Source organism: Phaseolus vulgaris, chromosome 3, assembly GCF_000499845.2.
Source record: "Phaseolus vulgaris cultivar G19833 chromosome 3, P. vulgaris v2.0, whole genome shotgun sequence".
NCBI classification, from domain to species: Eukaryota; Viridiplantae; Streptophyta; class Magnoliopsida; order Fabales; family Fabaceae; genus Phaseolus; species Phaseolus vulgaris.
In genome coordinates, this window is record NC_023757.2 from 8012046 (window position 1) to 8032511 (window position 20466).

At 31.7% G+C, this 20466-nt stretch overlaps 1 protein-coding gene across 1 annotated transcript; it reads left to right on the forward strand.

The window, feature by feature from the left end:
- The first annotated feature begins 16657 nt into the window (after positions 1-16657).
- On the forward strand, positions 16658-20455 carry LOC137806529 (acyl-coenzyme A thioesterase 2, chloroplastic-like). The gene is made up of 5 exons (XM_068606715.1): positions 16658-17191; positions 17803-17980; positions 18973-19439; positions 19623-19751; positions 20050-20455. The coding sequence occupies exons 1-5, from the start codon at positions 16757-16759 to the stop codon at positions 20233-20235; spliced, it is 1395 nt and encodes a 464-aa protein (XP_068462816.1). The 5' UTR covers positions 16658-16756; the 3' UTR covers positions 20236-20455.
- Positions 20456-20466: the final 11 nt, after the last annotated feature.

Here is a 20466-nt window from a genome sequence, read left to right on the forward strand (position 1 = left end):
CTTTAACTGTTATATATTAAGATGAGAATAAATTACAATCATTCTTAAGATTTTTTTATGATATGATACAAACATTCCCCGATTTTTTTGACACTCAATAAGAGGAAAACTCTCTAATATTAAAAAACAAAACTCAAGGGGGAATGGATAAAGGATGTTGGCGTAATGTTTTCTAAACAATTAAGAGGAGTAAGTAAGTATAAGGATGGAAAAGGTAAGGAGTATTTTTTTTTTATAAATTTTATAAAAGCTTTTATGATAGGCATAACTTGCAACTCGGTATCTCAGCTACACTGACACCTCAAGTAACAATCATCTGCCATCACATGAAAAAAATATTATTAAAAAAATAAAAATACAAAAAAATGGGGGAACTAGACCAAAACTCATATGTTAACAAAAACAATACATAGATAGACTATACCTATTCATAAATAATTCTAATAATAGACTAGATGAAAACTTATTATTATTATACTAATGAAATGATTCTCTATGAATAAATCATAAATTAGTCAACTTATCAACACATGCATTTCCTTCACGAAAAATATGAGTAACCATAAACTTGATTTTTCCACAGTAATTAAGAAAAGTATTTCATCGATTACGAAGCATCAACGGAATATTAGTCCTAACAATAAATGCAACACAAACCAAGACATAACCGCATTCAAGCCATACATTAGTAAGCCCCATCTTTTGAGCTTCCTCCATAGCCTTTTTTAACTCCATAAAACTCAGCAACCATAACAATTTGAACTTCAAAAAATGCAGAGAAAGCACCAATAAACCCCTTCATACTCCCACGAAAAATACCTCCATAACTAGCAAGATCAGGATATCCCCTAGCAGCCTCATCAATGTTAATTTTAACCCAGCCTGGTGAAGGGAACTCTCATCTAATATGAAGAGGACGAAGAACTTTATCAATGAGTATTAATACGAAAAAACTTAATCATGTTGAAATCGAACATATCATTCTTCATTGAAGCTTTAGACGAATTTCCCACTAGACAAGTTAAATCTTTAATTACCGAAATAGCTCTAGAAACATCAATCTTATCTCGAAATCTAACATAATTCCTCATACGCCATATCATCCAAATAGAAAAGGTTATAAGAATAAGCTTGATTGAAGCTTTAGACGAATTTCCCAATAGACAAGTTAAATCTTTAATTACCGAAATAGCCATAGAAACATCAATCTTATCCCAAAATCTAACATAATTCCTCATACGCCATATCATCCAAATAAAGTTATAACAGTAAGCTTCATTGAAGCTTTAGACGAATTTCCCAGTAGACAAGTTAAATCTTTAATTACCAAAATAGCCCTAAAAACATCAATCTTATCCCGAAATCTAGCATAATTCCTCATACGCCATATCATCCAAATAGAAAAAGTTATAACAGTAAACTTCATTGAAGCTTTAGATGAATTTCCCAATAGACAAGTTAAATCTTTAATTACCGAAATAGCCCTAAAAACATCAATCTTATCCTGAAATCTAGCATAATTCCTCATACGCCATATCATCTAAATAGAAAAAGTTATAACAATAAGCTTAATAAATTTAACCAAAGGACTACCATCACTCTTAATAAAAGAAAGAAGATCATCCTTATTAGAGAAATGAGAAGTAAGAAAAATTTGTCGAACCTAACTTCAAATATGCAAAGCATTATAACATTCAAAAATTAAATGTTGAATAGATTCCTCGTGCTTTTCACAAAGCATACACATAGAACATATAGGCAAACCTTTATTCTAAATATGTTGATCTGTAGGAAGCCACCCATGAAAAACTTTTCAGAGTACTAGAGTTTTGGAAGACAGAATATATGAAAACCAAATGAATTTAACCCAACCACAGGGAACTCCTGGTTCCAAGAAAAAAGTCCTAGCCGATTAAGAGTGAAACAACCAAACTCATCTAGAATCCAATTAGGAATATCTTGTTCCTCCCTAACCATGATATGATTAAAAAAATGAGGCATCTGTTGTATAGACAAGGGAAGATTTCAATCACAACCTGTCCAAAATTGAGAGACTGTATCTGAAATGCTAGCACAATCATATAACACTGCAATATTTGCTAAAGAAGTAGTAGAACATCATTTATCATTCCATAAATTAATAAAAGTACATGTATGAGCAGTCCAAGAAGTATTATCAAGTATAGTAGAATAAAATTGCTTAATTCCAGGCCAAAGAGATGAGGATCTGTAAACCATTCTAAACTCATATTTTGAGTTAAGAACTCTGCTTTTAGGGGAAAAGACCAAGGTTTGTTGTTATAAGCAAAGTTTCAAGCAAGCTTAAGAAGATACACATTATTTTCATGATGAAGGTTAATAATCTTCAAACCTCCATTCTCAAGAGGTGAACAAATCGTCGCCTAATTAACGGTAGCTATGTTTTTTTTCAGAATATCACCAGTCCAAATAAAATTTTGAAACCACTGCTCAACTTGCTTGAGAAGTGAAACAAACCATTTATACATATTAAATCTATAAGCTAGAAATCCAGTAATCACCGTATTAACCAACTAAATCTGACCCATCATGCTAAGAGATTTATCTTTCTGATGTGAGTTGATTTTAGATAGGCACATTTTAGAGGTTCCTCTTTTATTTATGTTTTTTTAGATTAACAATTTAAGGTGAGAACCCAAAGAAGATCCCCATTGAACACGAACTTAACCAAGTGGTTAAGTAAGTGTGAAGGTTCACTTCTAGAGGGCAAAGAGAAAAACACAATATGGTGATTATGATGATGAAAGTAAATTGTGGAAATGGAAGGAACATAAGATGAAGAAAGACAAATGATAACCAAAATTAAAAGACATGCATGGTATCATAAAGAGGAATGGAATGGATGGCACAAAAAGAAAGATAAAAATAGGAAGGGATGAAGAAAGTTATGGAAGAAAAAGGGAAGTCACGCCATTTGGAGAAGGATGTACTCCAAGATGAGTGGTGAAAGAGTCGCCACTTGAAGTGCTCACACAGTTAAGAAAGGACCCACTATGAGAACTCTCAAGTCTAACAAAAACACTCCTGCAGAGTTTCTTTACTATATTCAAATTCAATGTGTCCAATACATGAGGCAAGACACTCTATTTATAGGAGAGAGTGTCTTGGAGAACAAGATAAAGGGGTAGGGGTGTCATTTGTGTGAAACCTTCTATAAGGTAGGTCAAAAAAACCATAAACCTAGAAGCACTTGTCATGAAAGGTGGGCTTGGCACAAGCTAAATTACTAAGCGCATCCTACACAAATTACTAAACACACCCTACTCAAATTACTAAGCACACCCTATTCAAATTACTAAGCACACTCTACTCTAGTTTATTCTTATATTTGGAACCCCCAAAGTGAGCCCAATTTATTTACAAACATTTTTTTTCTTGTAAGAAGACCAGAAGAAAGAACATTTGATGTTCTGGTCTATGCCAGTTCTTATTCTGCTGAGGTCCTTCCGATATTTGGTGGGGCCTTATCTTGGATGTTGAGATGACTGATCAAAGTGTAAAGTGTCTCTTGTGTCCTTGGTCATCTGCTTGGCTATTTGGGTTGTATCACTTTCCAAGATGCCAACTTTAATTTGACTTTATCAGCCAAAGATTGACGAAATTGACACTTTGGAGCTCTAACAAAGATAAACACTCCTAAATAAGTAAAAGGCAAACAACCATGACTACAAAAAAGAATACGTTGAATTTTGGCGAAAAATCTTGTAGAATTATCCATGGTAAAAAAACTACTATTAGTTATTAACATATTAACCCGAAAAATCACCAAATGTTTTAAGAAAAATACTAAAATTTCTAAGAGACTTATTATCCGCCCTACACAAAACAAATATGCCATTAACATATAAAATATGAGATTGAGTGAGATAACCTTGAGGACTAACCATATCATTCACAAACTTAGAGATACCTCTACTAAGAACTTCCTCTACAAGACAACGAAGAATTGTACTAATCCAACTGACAAACGAGGGTTGAAAACCAAAGCATGTCAAAACTAATAATAAGAACTTCCAACTCAGAGTGTTAAAAGCTTTATGAATATCAACTTTGTAAGCCACATTATCTCCTCTAACCTTTTTAGAAAGCATGTTAATAGCTTCAGAAGCAATACCAATACAATTATGAATTTGTCTATCCTGCACAAACCCATATTTGATTAGGAGAAACGATTCTAGCAGCCACAAGTGCAAGTCTATTCGTTAGTATCTTGGAAATAATCTTAAATTTGGAATTAGCAACAACAATTGGCCTGTAATCTTTAATAGATTCAACACCCTGAATCTTAGGAATAAGAGATACCACATTACTGTTCATTCCAGGGAGAACCCAGTCTTGTTTAAAAAACTGTTGAACAGCTTTGCAAACATCTACCCCAATAATTTCCCAGCAAGAATGATAGAAAACACCACCAAAACCATTAGCACCAGGAGCACTATTACCATTATTATTAAAAACAACATTTTTTATATTCAAAAAAATCAGGACATTTAATCAACATCATATTCTCCTCAGAGGAAACCAACTCAGGAAAATAAGTACCAATTAAATCTTCCATATTGTTTGTATCCTAGACATTAGAAATAGACTCAGCATAAAGATTTTTATAAAAGTCCAAAATATGATCCTCAATGAGTTTAGGATCTGAATAACCTCATTATCAATTCGTAGACGATGAATCTCACTAGAATTATTTATCCTCTTGACCATAGTATGGAAAAAACAGTATTTCTATCCCATCTTTAAACCAAAGCATCTTGGCCTTTTCTTTCCAAAACAAATATTGACAGTGAAGAGCATGATCAAGCTCCTCCTTAGCAATCTTTTCTTCATAAAGAAGCCCATTAATATCAGACAAACTAGCAGTCTCTATGGTTTGTTGAATATCAAGGAGGAGACCCTGCTTAAGAAGAACTGCATTGTGAACATTACCAAAAGAATTTTTATTCCAGTCTCAAAACTAAATTTTCAACCTTTTTAACATATGTTGCAAAATAAACATAGGACAACCAATAACCTTATTAGCCCAAGAATCATGAATAAGTTTCATACATGAAATGTCTTGAAGCCACGTAGAAAAGAAACGAAAATTGCTAACCTTCTTTAAAGAATTAGTAGCAAGACGAGAATAAGGGAATGGTCAGAACAATTTTTAACAAGAACCTGATAAGTACAAGAATCCTATTCATCTAGACACACTCCATTACATAAAGCCCTATCTAGTCTTATATGAATTCTATGCAACCATCTCCTTCCATTACACCACGTATAACAAATTCTAGTAAAAGACATACAAGAAAGATCATTAGTATTAATCTCATCAAGGAATTCATTACAAAAAACCTGATTAGGAGTCATCACCCCTTTGCAGTCATCCACCGAGCACAACATTAAAATCTCCCAGAATACACCAAGGCCCTATGAAGAAACTAAGATCCCTCCACAAAAACCGTCTAACCAAGTATGTGTTAGCACCATAAACACCTGCAAAGTTAAAGCATTTATCATGCATAAGGCAAGTTACAGAAATAAATTGATCATTGACCAAGAAATTTTGGACAAGATTTGGAACCGACAAACACCAAAGCTTAACAACTTTATTAACAATAGGAAACATAGCCACGAAATCCATATTAACAAATTTGAAAAGGACATCAAAAGCATCAGTGTATGGCATCATAGGTTCAGTAAGAAAAACACGAAGGGGTTTATGTAGTTTAAGTAAAGTAATCAACATCTCCACAGTTTTATGGTTTCCCAGTCCTCTAACATTCCAGAAAAATGAAGAGACCTTCATTGTGACGTTTTAGAGAGACTTGCCTTAGTAGTTTTTTTTTTAATTTACTAGTCCCCTTAGGCGTTCTCCCTGGTTTTGCAAAAATTTCCTCCCCAGTATCACTAGCATGCTCCTCCATCTCATCAGGATCGGTCCAAAAATTGAAGACAACCTGATTTTCAATAGTTATATGTTCATAATTAAATTCAACAATAGTAGTTGGAATAATTGGTGTACCAGCATGAGGATCACCTCCCGCATCTGTAGTTTCCAAACCACCAAGAGAGGAAAAGTGATTTTGCAGGACTAACGTATCATTATCTAGGAGTAGTGATTTAGCATCCCTAAGTAATTTAGCCTTATGAGAAGAGGTATGACACGATGGAGATGGTACAACCACAATAGCAGGGACCTTCACATGATGACCATCAATAGGAGTCGTAACTAGTGTTTTAGCGTCCCCAAGTGATTTAGTCTTCCGAGGAGAGGTATGACGCAACAGAGATGGTACAACCATAGTAGCAGTGACCTCCACGTGATGACCATTAATAAGAATATGAATCTACAATAAGTTGTGAATTTAAGCCCATGACTTGCATAACAACCGGTGAATTACTTACTATACTCGGTTCTGAAACCCTAAATGTATCAGAAGTGGGAGTGAACAACCCTTGCTTGGGTGATCATAGGCATCTTCGAGAGGAGGCATATCTACAAAATCATCCTCCCCTTCATCTGTTTTATCAAAAGCAAGGTGACCAAGAGTGACCCTGCATTAGCCCCGCCAGGAGCATCAGTTATCAATTACCAATAGGGCCTTCCACGACCTTCGGTTGTGGATCTTTCTTCCGATACTCTTTATGTTGTTTAGAAACCGCGACCTTCCCCTGTTCACGTTCATCAGGAGTTGTCTTCTAAGAAGGCTTATGGTGAGGTCCAAGAACACGACCCAGATCATGAATCATGCGGCACTGAGCAAGCTCATGCCCAATCATCTTACAATAAGAGCAAAATGGATAGAGCCATTCATATTCCACATCGACTACAAAAGCAAAGTATGAATGTTCAACCAAGAGTTGATCGGGAAGAGGGGACAACAACTCAATATCCACCAACACTCTAGCCAATAAACTCCTATTCTTTCTCATGGTATGATCATCTAAAGACAAAAGAGTACAAAAAAATATGGTCATGGAAAATATCGCCCTTAGTTTCCAATATTCCAAAGGAAAATGGTAGATTCTAACCCGGGCTGGGTTTTAGTACTCTTCATAGTTGGAACAAAGTTTTTTGTCCAAGCAAACAATCTCAATAAACCAAGAGATAACTGCAATGAACCCATCACGAGAGCCCACCGCATGTATTCTAAAGAAGAGAACTCAAACTCATAAAAACCCTTCGCAAGAGGGATTGTTTTCCATGGTCCAATAGCCTTCCACACAAGCTGCAACTTTTTAGTTAAATCAAGGTGTGTGAGAGGTTTATCCCCCTTAGATAGAATAATCTGACCATGTAGATGGGTATTGAAATCCTTAAGACAAGCCAAGTAATCTTCCTCATCAACCTGTACAACTACCATGTCTCCCTTAATACAAGGAGTAGATAGTTGGGATAAGGGAATGTCACATGTATTTCTCAAAGCCTAAACAAAAGTCTTCCTTTGGCCTGACATAGCAGACACTTTCTTATTAGGAAACACTTCTTGATCCATCAAACAAGCCCATGGGATGATGAAACCCGTAGAGCCTTCCACCATTCTCAAAGGCTAACAAGCTGCCGACCAGCCCACTCAGTCGCCGACCAGCCCACCCCAGTATCCACTATCCCACTGGTCGCACCACCGCTGCGCACCAGAGCAGGCAAAATAGGTGGCAACTTTTGTTGTGTGCAATGCCTTGACACCACCGCCAGCAGGACCCACACACGTTTCTTTATAAAAATCTTGACTTTACCACAAATTAGAACTGACTACTTGAAAAAGGTGGCAACTTTGTTTGTGTGCAATCAAATTTCCAAGAAGAAATTGAAGGAAATAATACACCTTGGATGTAGACATCAAGAGTTGTTGCGCCGCCACCGTCCAACACCAAACTGGAGACTGAACGACCACTCACACAAACCCTAGCCACACCAAAACCCTTTGGAGGAGAGAGAACAAAGCAAGAATCTTATCTCCAAAGAGAGTTCCTCAAAAACAAATAAAATCGATAAGAAGTGTTTATTTAATGAAATTCTAATTTAATTTTCATAGTTGGACCGAGAATTTAGAAAGTAATTTATCTTTACGGAGAATTTGAAATACTTTAAAATTAATTTTTTTTATGAAATTAATTAGGTTACTTAAAAATAGAAAATTTCAAATTCCATTAAAAAAAATAAGAATTTGAAGTTCTTTATATCTTCAAAAACTTATGTATCTTATTTTAGAGGTGTTTAAGAAATGTTTATATTAAGGAGACTCATATCGAAAGGACAAAGGTTTGCTTTTTTAAGATTTACAAGAGTTGAAAATGCTACGTGATGACATCATGGATGAAACATCATAAAAAAATCATGGAAGAAACTTGAAACTAAGATAAAAAATTTGTATCATTTTGTAGTTTTTGGTTTTGGATCTTTATTGAGCATTCTATGTGTTTTGTAATCATTCGTATTGGGCTTTTTATTGAACCTTGTATTTGTTTTCTAGCTTTTATCTCTTGCACCCCAGGCTTACTACATGCACCTTCTTCTCAACAACAAAAAAGACTGAATACTCTTTCTCACTGCACCACCATGTCTTCGCCTCTAATGTATGTCTTCTTCTTCTTTTTCTCTTTTGCACCTCCTCTCTGCCCACACTGTTGTTATACTCATGTTGTTCCTACACCCCATCACACACGAATGTGTGGGCACCCTGGTGGAAAGTGATTCTGTCCACAGAGATCCATTATCCTTAGGATTCTGGAAAGCATGTAGCTAATTTCGTCACCACCGAGCAAGGCATCGCTAGGGGTCTTTAGGAAGCTTGAAGCCTCTATTAAGGAGACGTAAAAAACGTTGGGTTTGGTGGAGATTTTATTGTTTGGTAGTTTTTTTTTACCTTTTGGATTGCTCAATTCATAATGTTCCTGGATTATGCAAGGTGGATGTTTATATAGTGTTTTAGAAAACATTTCATATGTTATAGAAAGTTTATTTCGAAAAGGAAAAATATTGAGAATTTTTAAAGTTTTATACAATTTTTGATGTGATGAGTTTAGAAATAAATATATATACTAAAAGATAAATTTGAAATTAAATAAAATGAAAAAATATTAAAATAATAATATTAAGAGTTGTAATGTGATTGTATAAAAAAAATAATTGTTAATGTATATCCCAAAGAAAGTTTGTTCTAGAAAGCTTATTTAAAAAATGGGAAATTTTTGAAATAGGTAATCCAAATGGTCATCATAAAAACTACGAGATTCAAGTAGTAATTATGGGGTGTAAAAAGCAAAGCCTTGTTTTCTATAATTCTTGTAATTAAATACTTTTTAGTGATTAATTTTTAAAAGACTACCTTATTAGTGTTTGGGTCTGTCTCATATTATATAAAACTTTTGGTAGATTCTTTACTCAAAATATTGCTCATTTTAAAATTTGAATCTTCTTAACTTCTTAATAATCAAAACTTGGGATTTCTCTATAATGTTAATCAAGATAAATTGAAGTTTCTTTCTCTTTTATCTTTCCACATTTTTTTTACCAACCCTTGCATTTCTTTTTTCTATTTTCTTAGTCATTACACTTTGGCCTGGAAAAGGATTCCAATCCAGTAGACAACACATACTATAGACAGATGATTGGATTCCTCCTCCATCTTAGACTTTATATCATATACAAAGTGTGCTTAACAGTCTTTTTTTCAATCTAAACTAAGGGAAGTTAATTTAAATATTCTAGAACATGTATTTAAATATTTGAAAAGTTGGTTTATGCTTTAAAGAAAGAGGAAGTTTCAAATTGTAGGGATAGTGTGATATAGATATATAGGTGAAAAAATGGAGAGGTAATTTAATATAGCAGATGAGAAAAAAACAAGGAACAATTGTCCTATTCAATAAGAGATCATGTACAACATAGAACTGTGAAATTATGTTTTGTGCCAACATAGGATTAGCTACGGATATCATGTTATATAATTGAATACTAACACTATATTAATTATTTGTAGTGTGTTATTATAAATGAAACATGGTATAAAATTATTATCTATATTATTAATATTTATTTATTTATAAAATTGTTTATGTTTTAAATTTTAAGCTAAACATGGAAGACTTGCTATTAAAAACAATAATATATTCTTTTATCTTCTTTCTATATTAAAATTTATAATTTGTTTATGAATATAATGATTGACTTTAAGTTATATATATATATATATATATATATATATATATATATATATATATATATATATATATATTAAAATCATAATTATAAATGTATTACAACTTTACCTAATGTTTATTACTATTTTACCTAATGTTTATATTTTGATATGGTGTAGTTATTTATGCATACAATAACTTTTTTTTAGAATTAAATTATAAATTATGTATTAAACACTTAATACACAAATATACAAATTTTGTTTTATGACAAGATTGAATAATACATAATATAACTATAATATCTTTTTTACTTTTTTTATAAATTTTATTTCATACCTTAAATCAATTATATCTTATAATTATATTTAACAAAAATAAATTTTAAAGTTATATCTCAAAAATTATGATATAAGTTAAAACAGTTATTATTTTACAATAACATCTTTCAAACTTAAAAGTCATATTACTATAATTTTTAATTATTTTTTAATACAAAAATTTTGTACAACATTGTACAAATATTGAACTTTCAATCAGATTCTAACATAATTACAAAAATTAAAAACATATCTCACCATAAAAATTGATCTATTTCTTTTTTTTAAGGATTGAAACCTTTTAATAAGACAAATTTCACTACAAGAAAATCACTAAATAACAATTAAATTTAGAGACAAGAAATAATTAATCACTATATTGACTAAATTAAATACTATTTTAGAGACTAAAAAATGAGTGGTATCTAAAGTAGTTTTTATTATTAATAAAAAATTATAAAATCATTTCTAAATTGGTATTAAACACTTAATATACACTCATATTTTTGCTATGTAAACCTACTCTAGCTTATTCTTCTATTTGGACCCTAAAGTGAGCCCAATTTATTTACAAACATTTTGTCTTGTAAGAAGACCAGAAGAAAGAACATCTAACGCTCTGGTTTATGTCCAATTCTTCTTCTGCAGAGGTCCTTTCGACATTTGGTGGGGTCTTGTCTTGGATGCTGAGATGACTTATCAAAGTGTAAAGTGTCTCTTGTGTTCTTGGTCATCTTCTTGGCTATTTGAGTTGTATCACACTATATGTCTTCATAGAAAAAACTGTTTTTTAATCTGTCAAGCAAGATTTTATTTTATAAACCAATAAAACACTTTCAAATAACCTATTATATGGTAAGATTAAAACAATTCTAATTCTAGATTGTTTATTGATAGCTTGATTTTAGTATGAAACAGTCAAAGATCAAAGACACTTTTCAATTTTTAAGTTTGATAAATTTCTTTTTAGAATCTTGATAACAGGAGATAGTAAAGATTAATAATACAGTGAAACAACAGATTTAATTCCAAAGCAACAGATTCTATTTATATCAGTTTTGCAGTTTTAAAAAACAGTGATTATGAGAGAAGAATAACATACAGGGATTTATACTAGTTCACTCAATGCTGAGCTACATCCAGTCTCATCTTACACTAAGATGGAATCCACTAATTCACAACAATCTTTTACAAAGATTCTAAAAGATCGGTTCTTGAACCCTTCAAGAACCAAAAAGATAAGCTGAAAAACACTATTTCAGCAAATTCCTACTTCAAGAAACTCTATCTAAAAGCATATTAACACACCTTTACAAAGAAAATAATTTAAGGAAAGAATACACCTTATATGCAGACTAAGAGATTCAAATCGGATCTTCACAGCTGCAGCACCTTTATGAAACTTCTAATCTCAAGCCAATGTGAAAATAGCACAAGAACTTCAAAAAATTTTGAGAAAAATATTCCAAAAACTAAACTCTCTTTGAGAACCTCTCAAAAATTCTTTGAAAGCAGTAAGCAAATTGTATTGCAAGGGATGATTTGCATTGAAACGGAGTCATCCTTTTATAGGATTCAAATCATAACAATTTTGTTAAAACAGTTTTTAAAGTTGTTAAAAAACAGTTGATTAAAAGCTGAAAAAACATATTATATTTTTGAAATACTCTTGGTGGAAACATAACCAACTTTTGTGTAGTTGAAAATTGTGGGAACAAAATGATTTTTGATAAAACAAAACATTTTGGTATAGTAAGATTTAAATCAATTGTTTCACAAAAAAAAAAAACAAATTGAAAAACACGTGCAGTCCAGAAAAACAGTTTGTAAAAGCTTTAACACATTTTTAAAAAAATAGCTATAAAAACACTTGTGCTTCGGATCATCACCATGGCTATGATATATGGAGTTAGATCAAGATATACTAGACACTTTAAACAATTCTATTTTAACTAAGACTACAAAATGCACTCCATATGACAACATCCATACTCATACTTCTTCAAGATTATTTTCTTCATCAAACACTTCTTCATCATTTATAAAAGTTGAGTATGATCTTCAAGATCTCCATAAAAAAAAAAAAAGATAAGTAAAACTCTCCAATGGTGCTTTAGAGGTTCCCCTACATGGACATAATGTTTCCTCCTTCTTTAGCAAAGTTAAGTATAATCTATAAGATGTATTTCTTCCCTACTTAGGTTGAGTATTTATTTATTTTTGTATAGTATTGCTAACTTGCATTATAGTTTTCTATCTTTAAGCCTCAAGTACAAGCTTTTGTTCTTTGGAGTGAGAATGATCATTTGAGAACTACTTTGGATGTTACTAATGTTATTCTTGAACCAAGTCTTTAAGCATGTGACAACCATTCATGAAGTTAGTCAATGGAGAGTGACGACTACATTCTAGCTCAATCATAGATGAAAGCCTTTCTTGCCAACAACATCGTTTGCGTCAATGGTCTTGTCCTCTAACGATGAAGAGATGGAAGAGATTCACTAAATATATCAATTTGGTCTGACCACCCTTTTATCATTGTTGCTTTTAAAAAGGGGAGAAGTGGTGGTGTTCAAGCGAGAAATGGTGATTTAGGGAGAGTACAGGTTAATGGGGAGTTTTAGCTCAAAAGAATATACACAAACATAGGAGCATTTCAAGTTGATAAGTTGTACGTTTTTATTTTGCTATGAAAATGTAACATGCTATGTTATATTGTTTGATTTTATGATTAAAGTTTTGTATTCATTTTCAACCACACTATAATATGTACTTACTCGATTAAGGATTATATCTTGCAGATATGATTTAAATAATGAAAACTACAATATTTGAGAAACCGTAAACACATGTTTTATGATATATTATCTGCAAGTTTGTTGGTGTTTAAAATATATTTGTGAAAACTTAATCTACAATTATCTCCTTATAAAAACCTCCAGTTTAAACTTTATATTTTTAAGCAACATAAAAAAAGGGGAAGATTGTTAGAGAAAAAACCAATGGTCCCACATTTTTTTTATTAAGTGTTTGTCACAACAAAGTGTAAAACATGAAGATACTTTGATGATGAATTACGAAAAATAACAGATCATGTAAGACACAAGTGCTTTGTCTGACAAACAATATACAAAAATTTATAGTATTTACTTCATCTAACAAACTAAGCTTATATTGTACTTAACAAAAATATTCTTGATACTTATTGTTATAAGATATATCTTCATCTTCTATCTATCTAGATCATCCTCCAAACCATAATTCTACGTCAAAATCTCTTGGAAAACCAATATTCTAAATTATTTTTTCAATACTTAATTATCAAATCATAAATTAATAGGATTCTAAGATTCTAAAGCATTGTTTACAGCAACAAAAATAATGACATTTTAGTGAGCACAAATTAAATTAATTAATTTAATATTTTGAGAACCAGGAAGCCACATATCATACAATAAAATTATAAGAACAAATATTACTCTTGAATCCAGAAATCAATCTAAAAGAACCCAAGTTTACATCAATTAAAATTCCTACATAATAAATGAATACATAATAGTTGATATTGCAACACTTTAAAGCAATCCATGTACACAACACTCATTTTTTATGTTCTTAATCCTCCAATCGCATACAACAAAATCGTGTTCAGGCTTAGAAATTATCTATCATCCACAATTTTTATAAACATTAAAGCGCAAGACATTTCTCACTCTCACACACTAGAAACTAAATAAACGTGAAAAAGAAGAAAATATAACATCTAGTAAACGAGTGACACGTGATTCTACTTTTGAATATCAACTTCAACCCATTGCAAACATTTTGTTTTCTCTTTAATCACCTAACTTTATTTTATTTTTATAAAACACATTTTATTTTAAATCTACTCAAATAATTTAATGAAGTCAAATAACCATATTATATTACTATTAATTTTATTTTAGAAAGAAGATCTCACATTTCACTCAAGAACTTTTAATAAATATAAGGTTATATATATATTTTTATCTTTGTATTATAACACGAAATTATTTTTTGTTATTGATTCAAACTTTAGACCACCTAAATTTTTGTAATATAAAAATATTAAAATCGATTTTGTAAAATTAATTTAATTTGAGATTCTAGTTGGAACTAGTTATAGGAAACAAAAGTATGAAATCAAAATAACAACAAATTTTAGAAAAAATTAATAATTTTCTTAAAAAATAAAAATAAAATCCATTCTAATATTTTCACACTATAAACATATATATATATATATAATTGATTGAAAGATGCATATCTATCTTGCTTAATCTTGTATTATTGACAATGAGCTATAAGTAATGAATTAAGCAACCTTTTTAAATGAAAGATAATTTACATTGACTCATATCTCAATTTTTATTATAAATTAAAATTATTTTGGAGAGTGACGTTCTCACTCTCTTACAAAGAAAATATTCAACCATCTTTCGTAATTATAACACATTTTCTCAACATGTAGTAGAAAAAAACATCTCTCTACAATAATTTCATTGTACTTAGTTTTTTTTTTATCTTCATTTTTTTACTTAATTATCTTTTTTGTTTTATTCTGAAATTTAATTTTATATCATGATTTAATTTATTGCAAATTTAAAACATTCATCTTGTTAAAATTTTAGTTATATATAAAAACGATATTTATCGCATTGTAGAAACTAAATATCAATTTATTTTAATATTTGTAGATTTGCTATTAAAAACTTAAAAAACCAAAATAAATTAGATTAAACCGAATTAATTTTGGTTAACAATAAAAGTGAAGTAGTTCAATTGAATAACATTTCCATCAAAATATATACTTCTTCGTCCTACAGAAAATATCATACTCTTTTTCCAAAAATATAATTAAATTTATTACTAATATTTATTAAAAATTAAAATGACATTTGTTTGAGATATTAATTAAAAGGTTTTTTTATCATGATGGGGTTATTTTTTTTGTTTTTTTACCAAAATGGGGTCCGTTTAAAAAAAATTACAAATTTAGGCAAGTCATGCCCATTCGGCACGACTTCATATGCAGAAGTCGTCCCAATTAAGCACGACTTTTGTCATGTCATACTGAAGTCGTACCAACTTGACACGACTTCTGTCCTGTCATACTGAAGTCGTGCCAACTTGACACGACTTCTGCCACGTCATAATTTTTTATTTTTTTTAGTAAGTTATGTAATGTTAAAAATTAATTTGATACATAATTTTCTAAAAGTGTTAGTTTTAAGGAACAAAAAATTGGATAATTGTGTATGGATCATGTTTGACAGTAATGTAATACAATAACTTGATTATTTGATTAATTAAAAAATGAAGAAAATTATTATTGAATTTGGAAATAAATACATAAATGAAAATTTATTGTATTTGGAAAATAAATAGAGAATTATTGTTGTGAATTTGCAAAATAAATAGCTTGAGAAGTAATGATTTTAAAGAACACGTAATGATGAGAACAAATTAATTAGAACTAAACAAATTAGTAAGATCCATTACAAGATATAAAATAAAACTATAAAGTTGAACTAGAAGTAAATTATTTATTTATTCATTCAATTCAAACATGATCCATACACAATTATCCAATTTTTTGTTCCTTAAAACTAACACTCTTAGAAAATTATGTATCAAATTAATTTTTAACATTACATAACTTACTACCCAATATATAAACAATAAAATTAAAAAATTATGACGTGGCAGAAGTCGTGCCAAGTTGACACGACTTCAGTATGACAGGGCAGAAGTTGTGCCAAGTTGGCACGACTTCAATATGACAGGGCAGAAGTCGTGCCTAATTGAGACGACTTCTGCATATGAAGTCGTGCCGAATTGGCACGACTTGTCTAAATTTGTAATTTTTTTTAAACGGACTCCATTTTGATAAAAATAAAAATAAAAATAACTCTATCATGGTCAAAAAAACCTAATTAAAACGGTAATTAATAATATATTAAAAACAAAAATGTGTATTTGACAATCATGTTTCCCTCTACGTTTTTAATAAATATTAATATTTTAATTATTTATAAAAATTTAGAATTTTTTTAATTTTAAAACATTTTGTATTTGCTTGTATTTTTATTAAAAAGATTTTAAATATTAATATTTATTGTGAATATAAGATGTATGTGTTTTTGGGGAGAATCAAGTACAAGTAGTTGTCACTATTGAAAATTTCCTGAATCTCTCCAACTTTGAGGGAATACCCTGCACTCAGTTTCCACCTTCATTCCATGCAACTCTTGAGAAACCCAAAACCATGTTTTTCACTGTTCCACCATCTTCTCAGACTCAATTCCTCTTGCCCTTCCAATCATTTGTCAACTGTTTCCACCACAGACCCAACAACCACAACCTCAACAACACCAACCACATCAAGATCTGTTCTTATCGATGCGGGCTCTTCTAACCGCAAACCCATTAGTCTGTGGCCGGGGTTGTTCCATTCCCCTGCCATATACGCTCTCTGGGAAGCCAGATCCTCCACTTTGGAAAAATCCAATGGCCCCTCTCTTCCCAAAGCCCCCTCCCAAAGCAGAACCACCATCTTCTACAACTTCTCCTCTGATCACATGCTTCGTGAGCAGTACCGGAACCCCTGGAATCACATCAGGATGGGCAAGCTCGTCGAGGACTTTGATGCTCTCGCTGGTACCGTTGCATTCAAGGTCCACTTCTTTTTCCAATTTTACTTCTGGATTATGTAATTTGCTGGATTCAAAATCTTGGGTTTTGCTCATTTTGATCAACAGTTTCAAGTTTTTTTTTAATTACTTGTTTCTTCTGAAAAAGAAACTCCTCTTAGTTGTTAACATTTTACATTAAAGAGAAAAATTGAAATAGTTTTTTATAAATTAAAATTAATTTATACTTGTGAAAGTTGGTTAATGTAATATATTTTCTCTAAATTTGTTGTACATAAAATGAATTTAACTAAGGGTTTTTTCTTTTCTTTTCTTTATAAGTGCTTGTAGAAATTTGTCTAAATATAGCTATACTTTCTGGTTGTGTATGTAACAGAACTGTCTATGAAAAAAATAATATCTTGACCGTGAAAGCATTTCAGTAATAAACACTTGTGCAGAACCAAAAATAAATAAACCTTTACTGTAAGGGAAAAGTAAATAATGTTTGATGAAGAAATTGACCGTGATGGATGTGTTGAAATATTCATCAGTTGATGTTTTCATTCAGAAGTGTGTGGCTAACAATACTTGGGGAGATTCTTTGTATTTATTGGTTTTGGTTATTGAAGTTTATTCCCTCCCTTCTTGAGCAGCACTGTTCTAATGAAGATGGCACTGCAAGGCCCCTTCTACTGGTAACTGCTTCTGTTGATAAGATGGTTCTAAAGAAGCTGATCCATATTGATGCTGATTTAACCATTGTTGGTGCTGTTACATGGGTTGGCCGGTCATCCATGGAGATTCAACTGGAACTGATTCAGTCCGCACAAGGTACTATAGGATGAATGCAAGTTGACTCTGCTTTCTTTGGCCGTTGTTTTATGAGATTATGGTTTATTTTTTAACTACAATAGTGAGTGGTTAGAAGTAGACAGATAACATGTTCCTATATACATAATAAGAATCTGAGAAACTTGATTAGGGAACACGTCTTAGAGATGAAACAGAGTAAAGGGTCTATCTATTCATGTGAAATTCGGTTAGGATTGAATTAGATGATGATCTGAGACAAGAGAATACAACATCTATTTATAGAGAAAAGGTAGCGAGGGCTATGTGCTTGTAGCTGGCTAACCACCTAGGTACTAACTGAAACTCTAATACAACAATTTACTTACATCAATTATAAAGTTGCAACAACCATTAGCTTTATAGGTTCTATTAATACATGTGTTGTGTGTCATGCATGAATTTTGCTCAATTTTCTTTCCGTTGTGTGTTCATGTTCATTTTCATTTAATGCTGCATGTTATCAAAGTGCGGTACTGTCAGAAAGCCAATGTAAGAACCACAGCCCCATCATTTGAGTGTGCAGTTCTAGTAAATAGATAATCTGGAACTTATCAAAGTTTGGTTATAATTATTTTGTCCAAATTTGTGGTGCAAAGGGTGAAGGTTTACATATTTGTTTGTGTTAAATCCCTTATCCTAGTATGCTGTTTTGCGTGAACATTTACATGCTGCTGTAAATAACATGAAAACGTTCGGAATGATGGAAGTAAAATTCCAGTGATGGAGTGATCAGGGGATGAGCATTTTCATATATTACTGGATTACTTTTCTTTTCTCTTAATATAGTTTAATGCACTAGTAGGTGCTTGTATTGTATCAAAACAACAAACAAATATTGATTAGAAGCCTGTTTATTATGTTCTAGTTTTATAAGCTCAAATTATATCTTTGTAATGTTATGTCTTTCAATCCACTGCCAATCCTGCATGGCATTCGTTATTAGCTTACCTGACACAGAAAATTGGTAACAGGGAATCCCAATATATCAAACTCACCTGCACTTGTAGCCAAGTTTACATTTGTTGCTCGTGACTCTGCCACTGGAAAAGCTGCCCCAATTAACCAGATCTCACCTGAAAGTGAGCAAGAAAGACTGCTCTGGGAAGAAGCAGAAGAAAGGAACCAGATAAGAAAAAGAAAGAATCAAGAACAGAAACATGGAGAGTGTGAAGACACTTCTAGGCTCAAAGCACTATTAGCTGAAGCGCGTATTTTCTGTGACATGCCAGCATTGGCTAACAGAGATAGCATCCTGATGAAGGATACTTGCCTACAAAACTCTTTTATCTGCCAGCCACAGCAAAGAAACATCCATGGTCGTATCTTTGGGGGATTCTTGATGAGAAGAGCGTTTGAACTTGCCTTTTCAACTGCTTATGCCTTTGCTGGTGCTGCTCCTCATTTCTTAGAAGTTGATCATGTTGATTTTTTGAAACCAGTAAGTACCCATCAAGGACAATACTATTTCTTCTAAATATACAATGATGTTATAATCAGTAGTGATCTATGGTTGTGATTTTCATGTGATCATCACTTTGGAACATGGGCTGGGTAGAAAAAATATTGGTAAATTTTATATTCAATAGAAAAGACATTGAGCTGAAACAAGTTGATGTTGCAGGTGGACGTTGGAAATTTTCTTCGTCTCAAATCTTGTGTTCTATATACGGAACTTGACAACCTAGCTGAACCCCTTGTGAATGTGGAGGTTATTGCACATGTGACAAAGCCTGAGGACCGCTCCAGTGAGGTCAGCACTATAATATAGTATTCTACTTAAAATTTCTGGATGCACATATCACAACTTTCCTTCTGACACAAAATTTAGTAGTGAGAAGATTTCTCAGAAAATTTGTCTTTTATACTTTTGAGAGAGAGCGAAGAGGTCCTACGACTGTTGTGCCTAGTTTTATTTTAAAATTAAGTTGGATAATAATTAATAAGCTAACCTCAGATTATGTATCTATTATCTAATGGAATACAAAAAATGAATGTAGATGTTTGCGTATGTAGCCATTTCACTCCATTTCATGCTTTTCTCCAAACAGGTATCTAACAGATTCTACTTCACATTTGGTGTTGATCCTGAGAGCGTTGAAAATGGGTTAAGGATTCGACATGTTGTTCCCGCTATAGAAGAGGAAGCAAGGAAGGTGCTTGAACGCATTGATGCTGAGAACTTAACTTTGGTTAAAAAAGATGGTAATCTTCAACCGGTAAAGGAGCACACCTAACACAAATATCTGATGAATATCTGTAGAACTTTCTTGAATATGTGATTATGCCAGAAGTTTCGTAGTTGTGGATTGACCAATATATCGAAAATCAATCACAAGCTATATTCGTTGTTGAATTTTGAAGGTTTTTATTTTTTTCATTCAAGTTTTGGCCAAATATGTACCGCTTTCAACATGGAACAACTACTGTATTAGTAATTTCAACATCTTACTCTCACATTAGTCAAT

Excerpts from the sequence above, each read along its gene's own strand:
- LOC137806529 (XM_068606715.1), top strand. The coding sequence starts at position 16,757 with ATGCAACTCTTGAGAAACCCAAAACCATGTTTTTCACTGTTCCACCAT. Across the intron at positions 17,981-18,972 it reads ACTGATTCAGTCCGCACAAG|GGAATCCCAATATATCAAAC; the intron begins GTACTATAGGAT and ends AATTGGTAACAG. Across the intron at positions 19,440-19,622 it reads ATGTTGATTTTTTGAAACCA|GTGGACGTTGGAAATTTTCT; the intron begins GTAAGTACCCAT and ends TTGATGTTGCAG.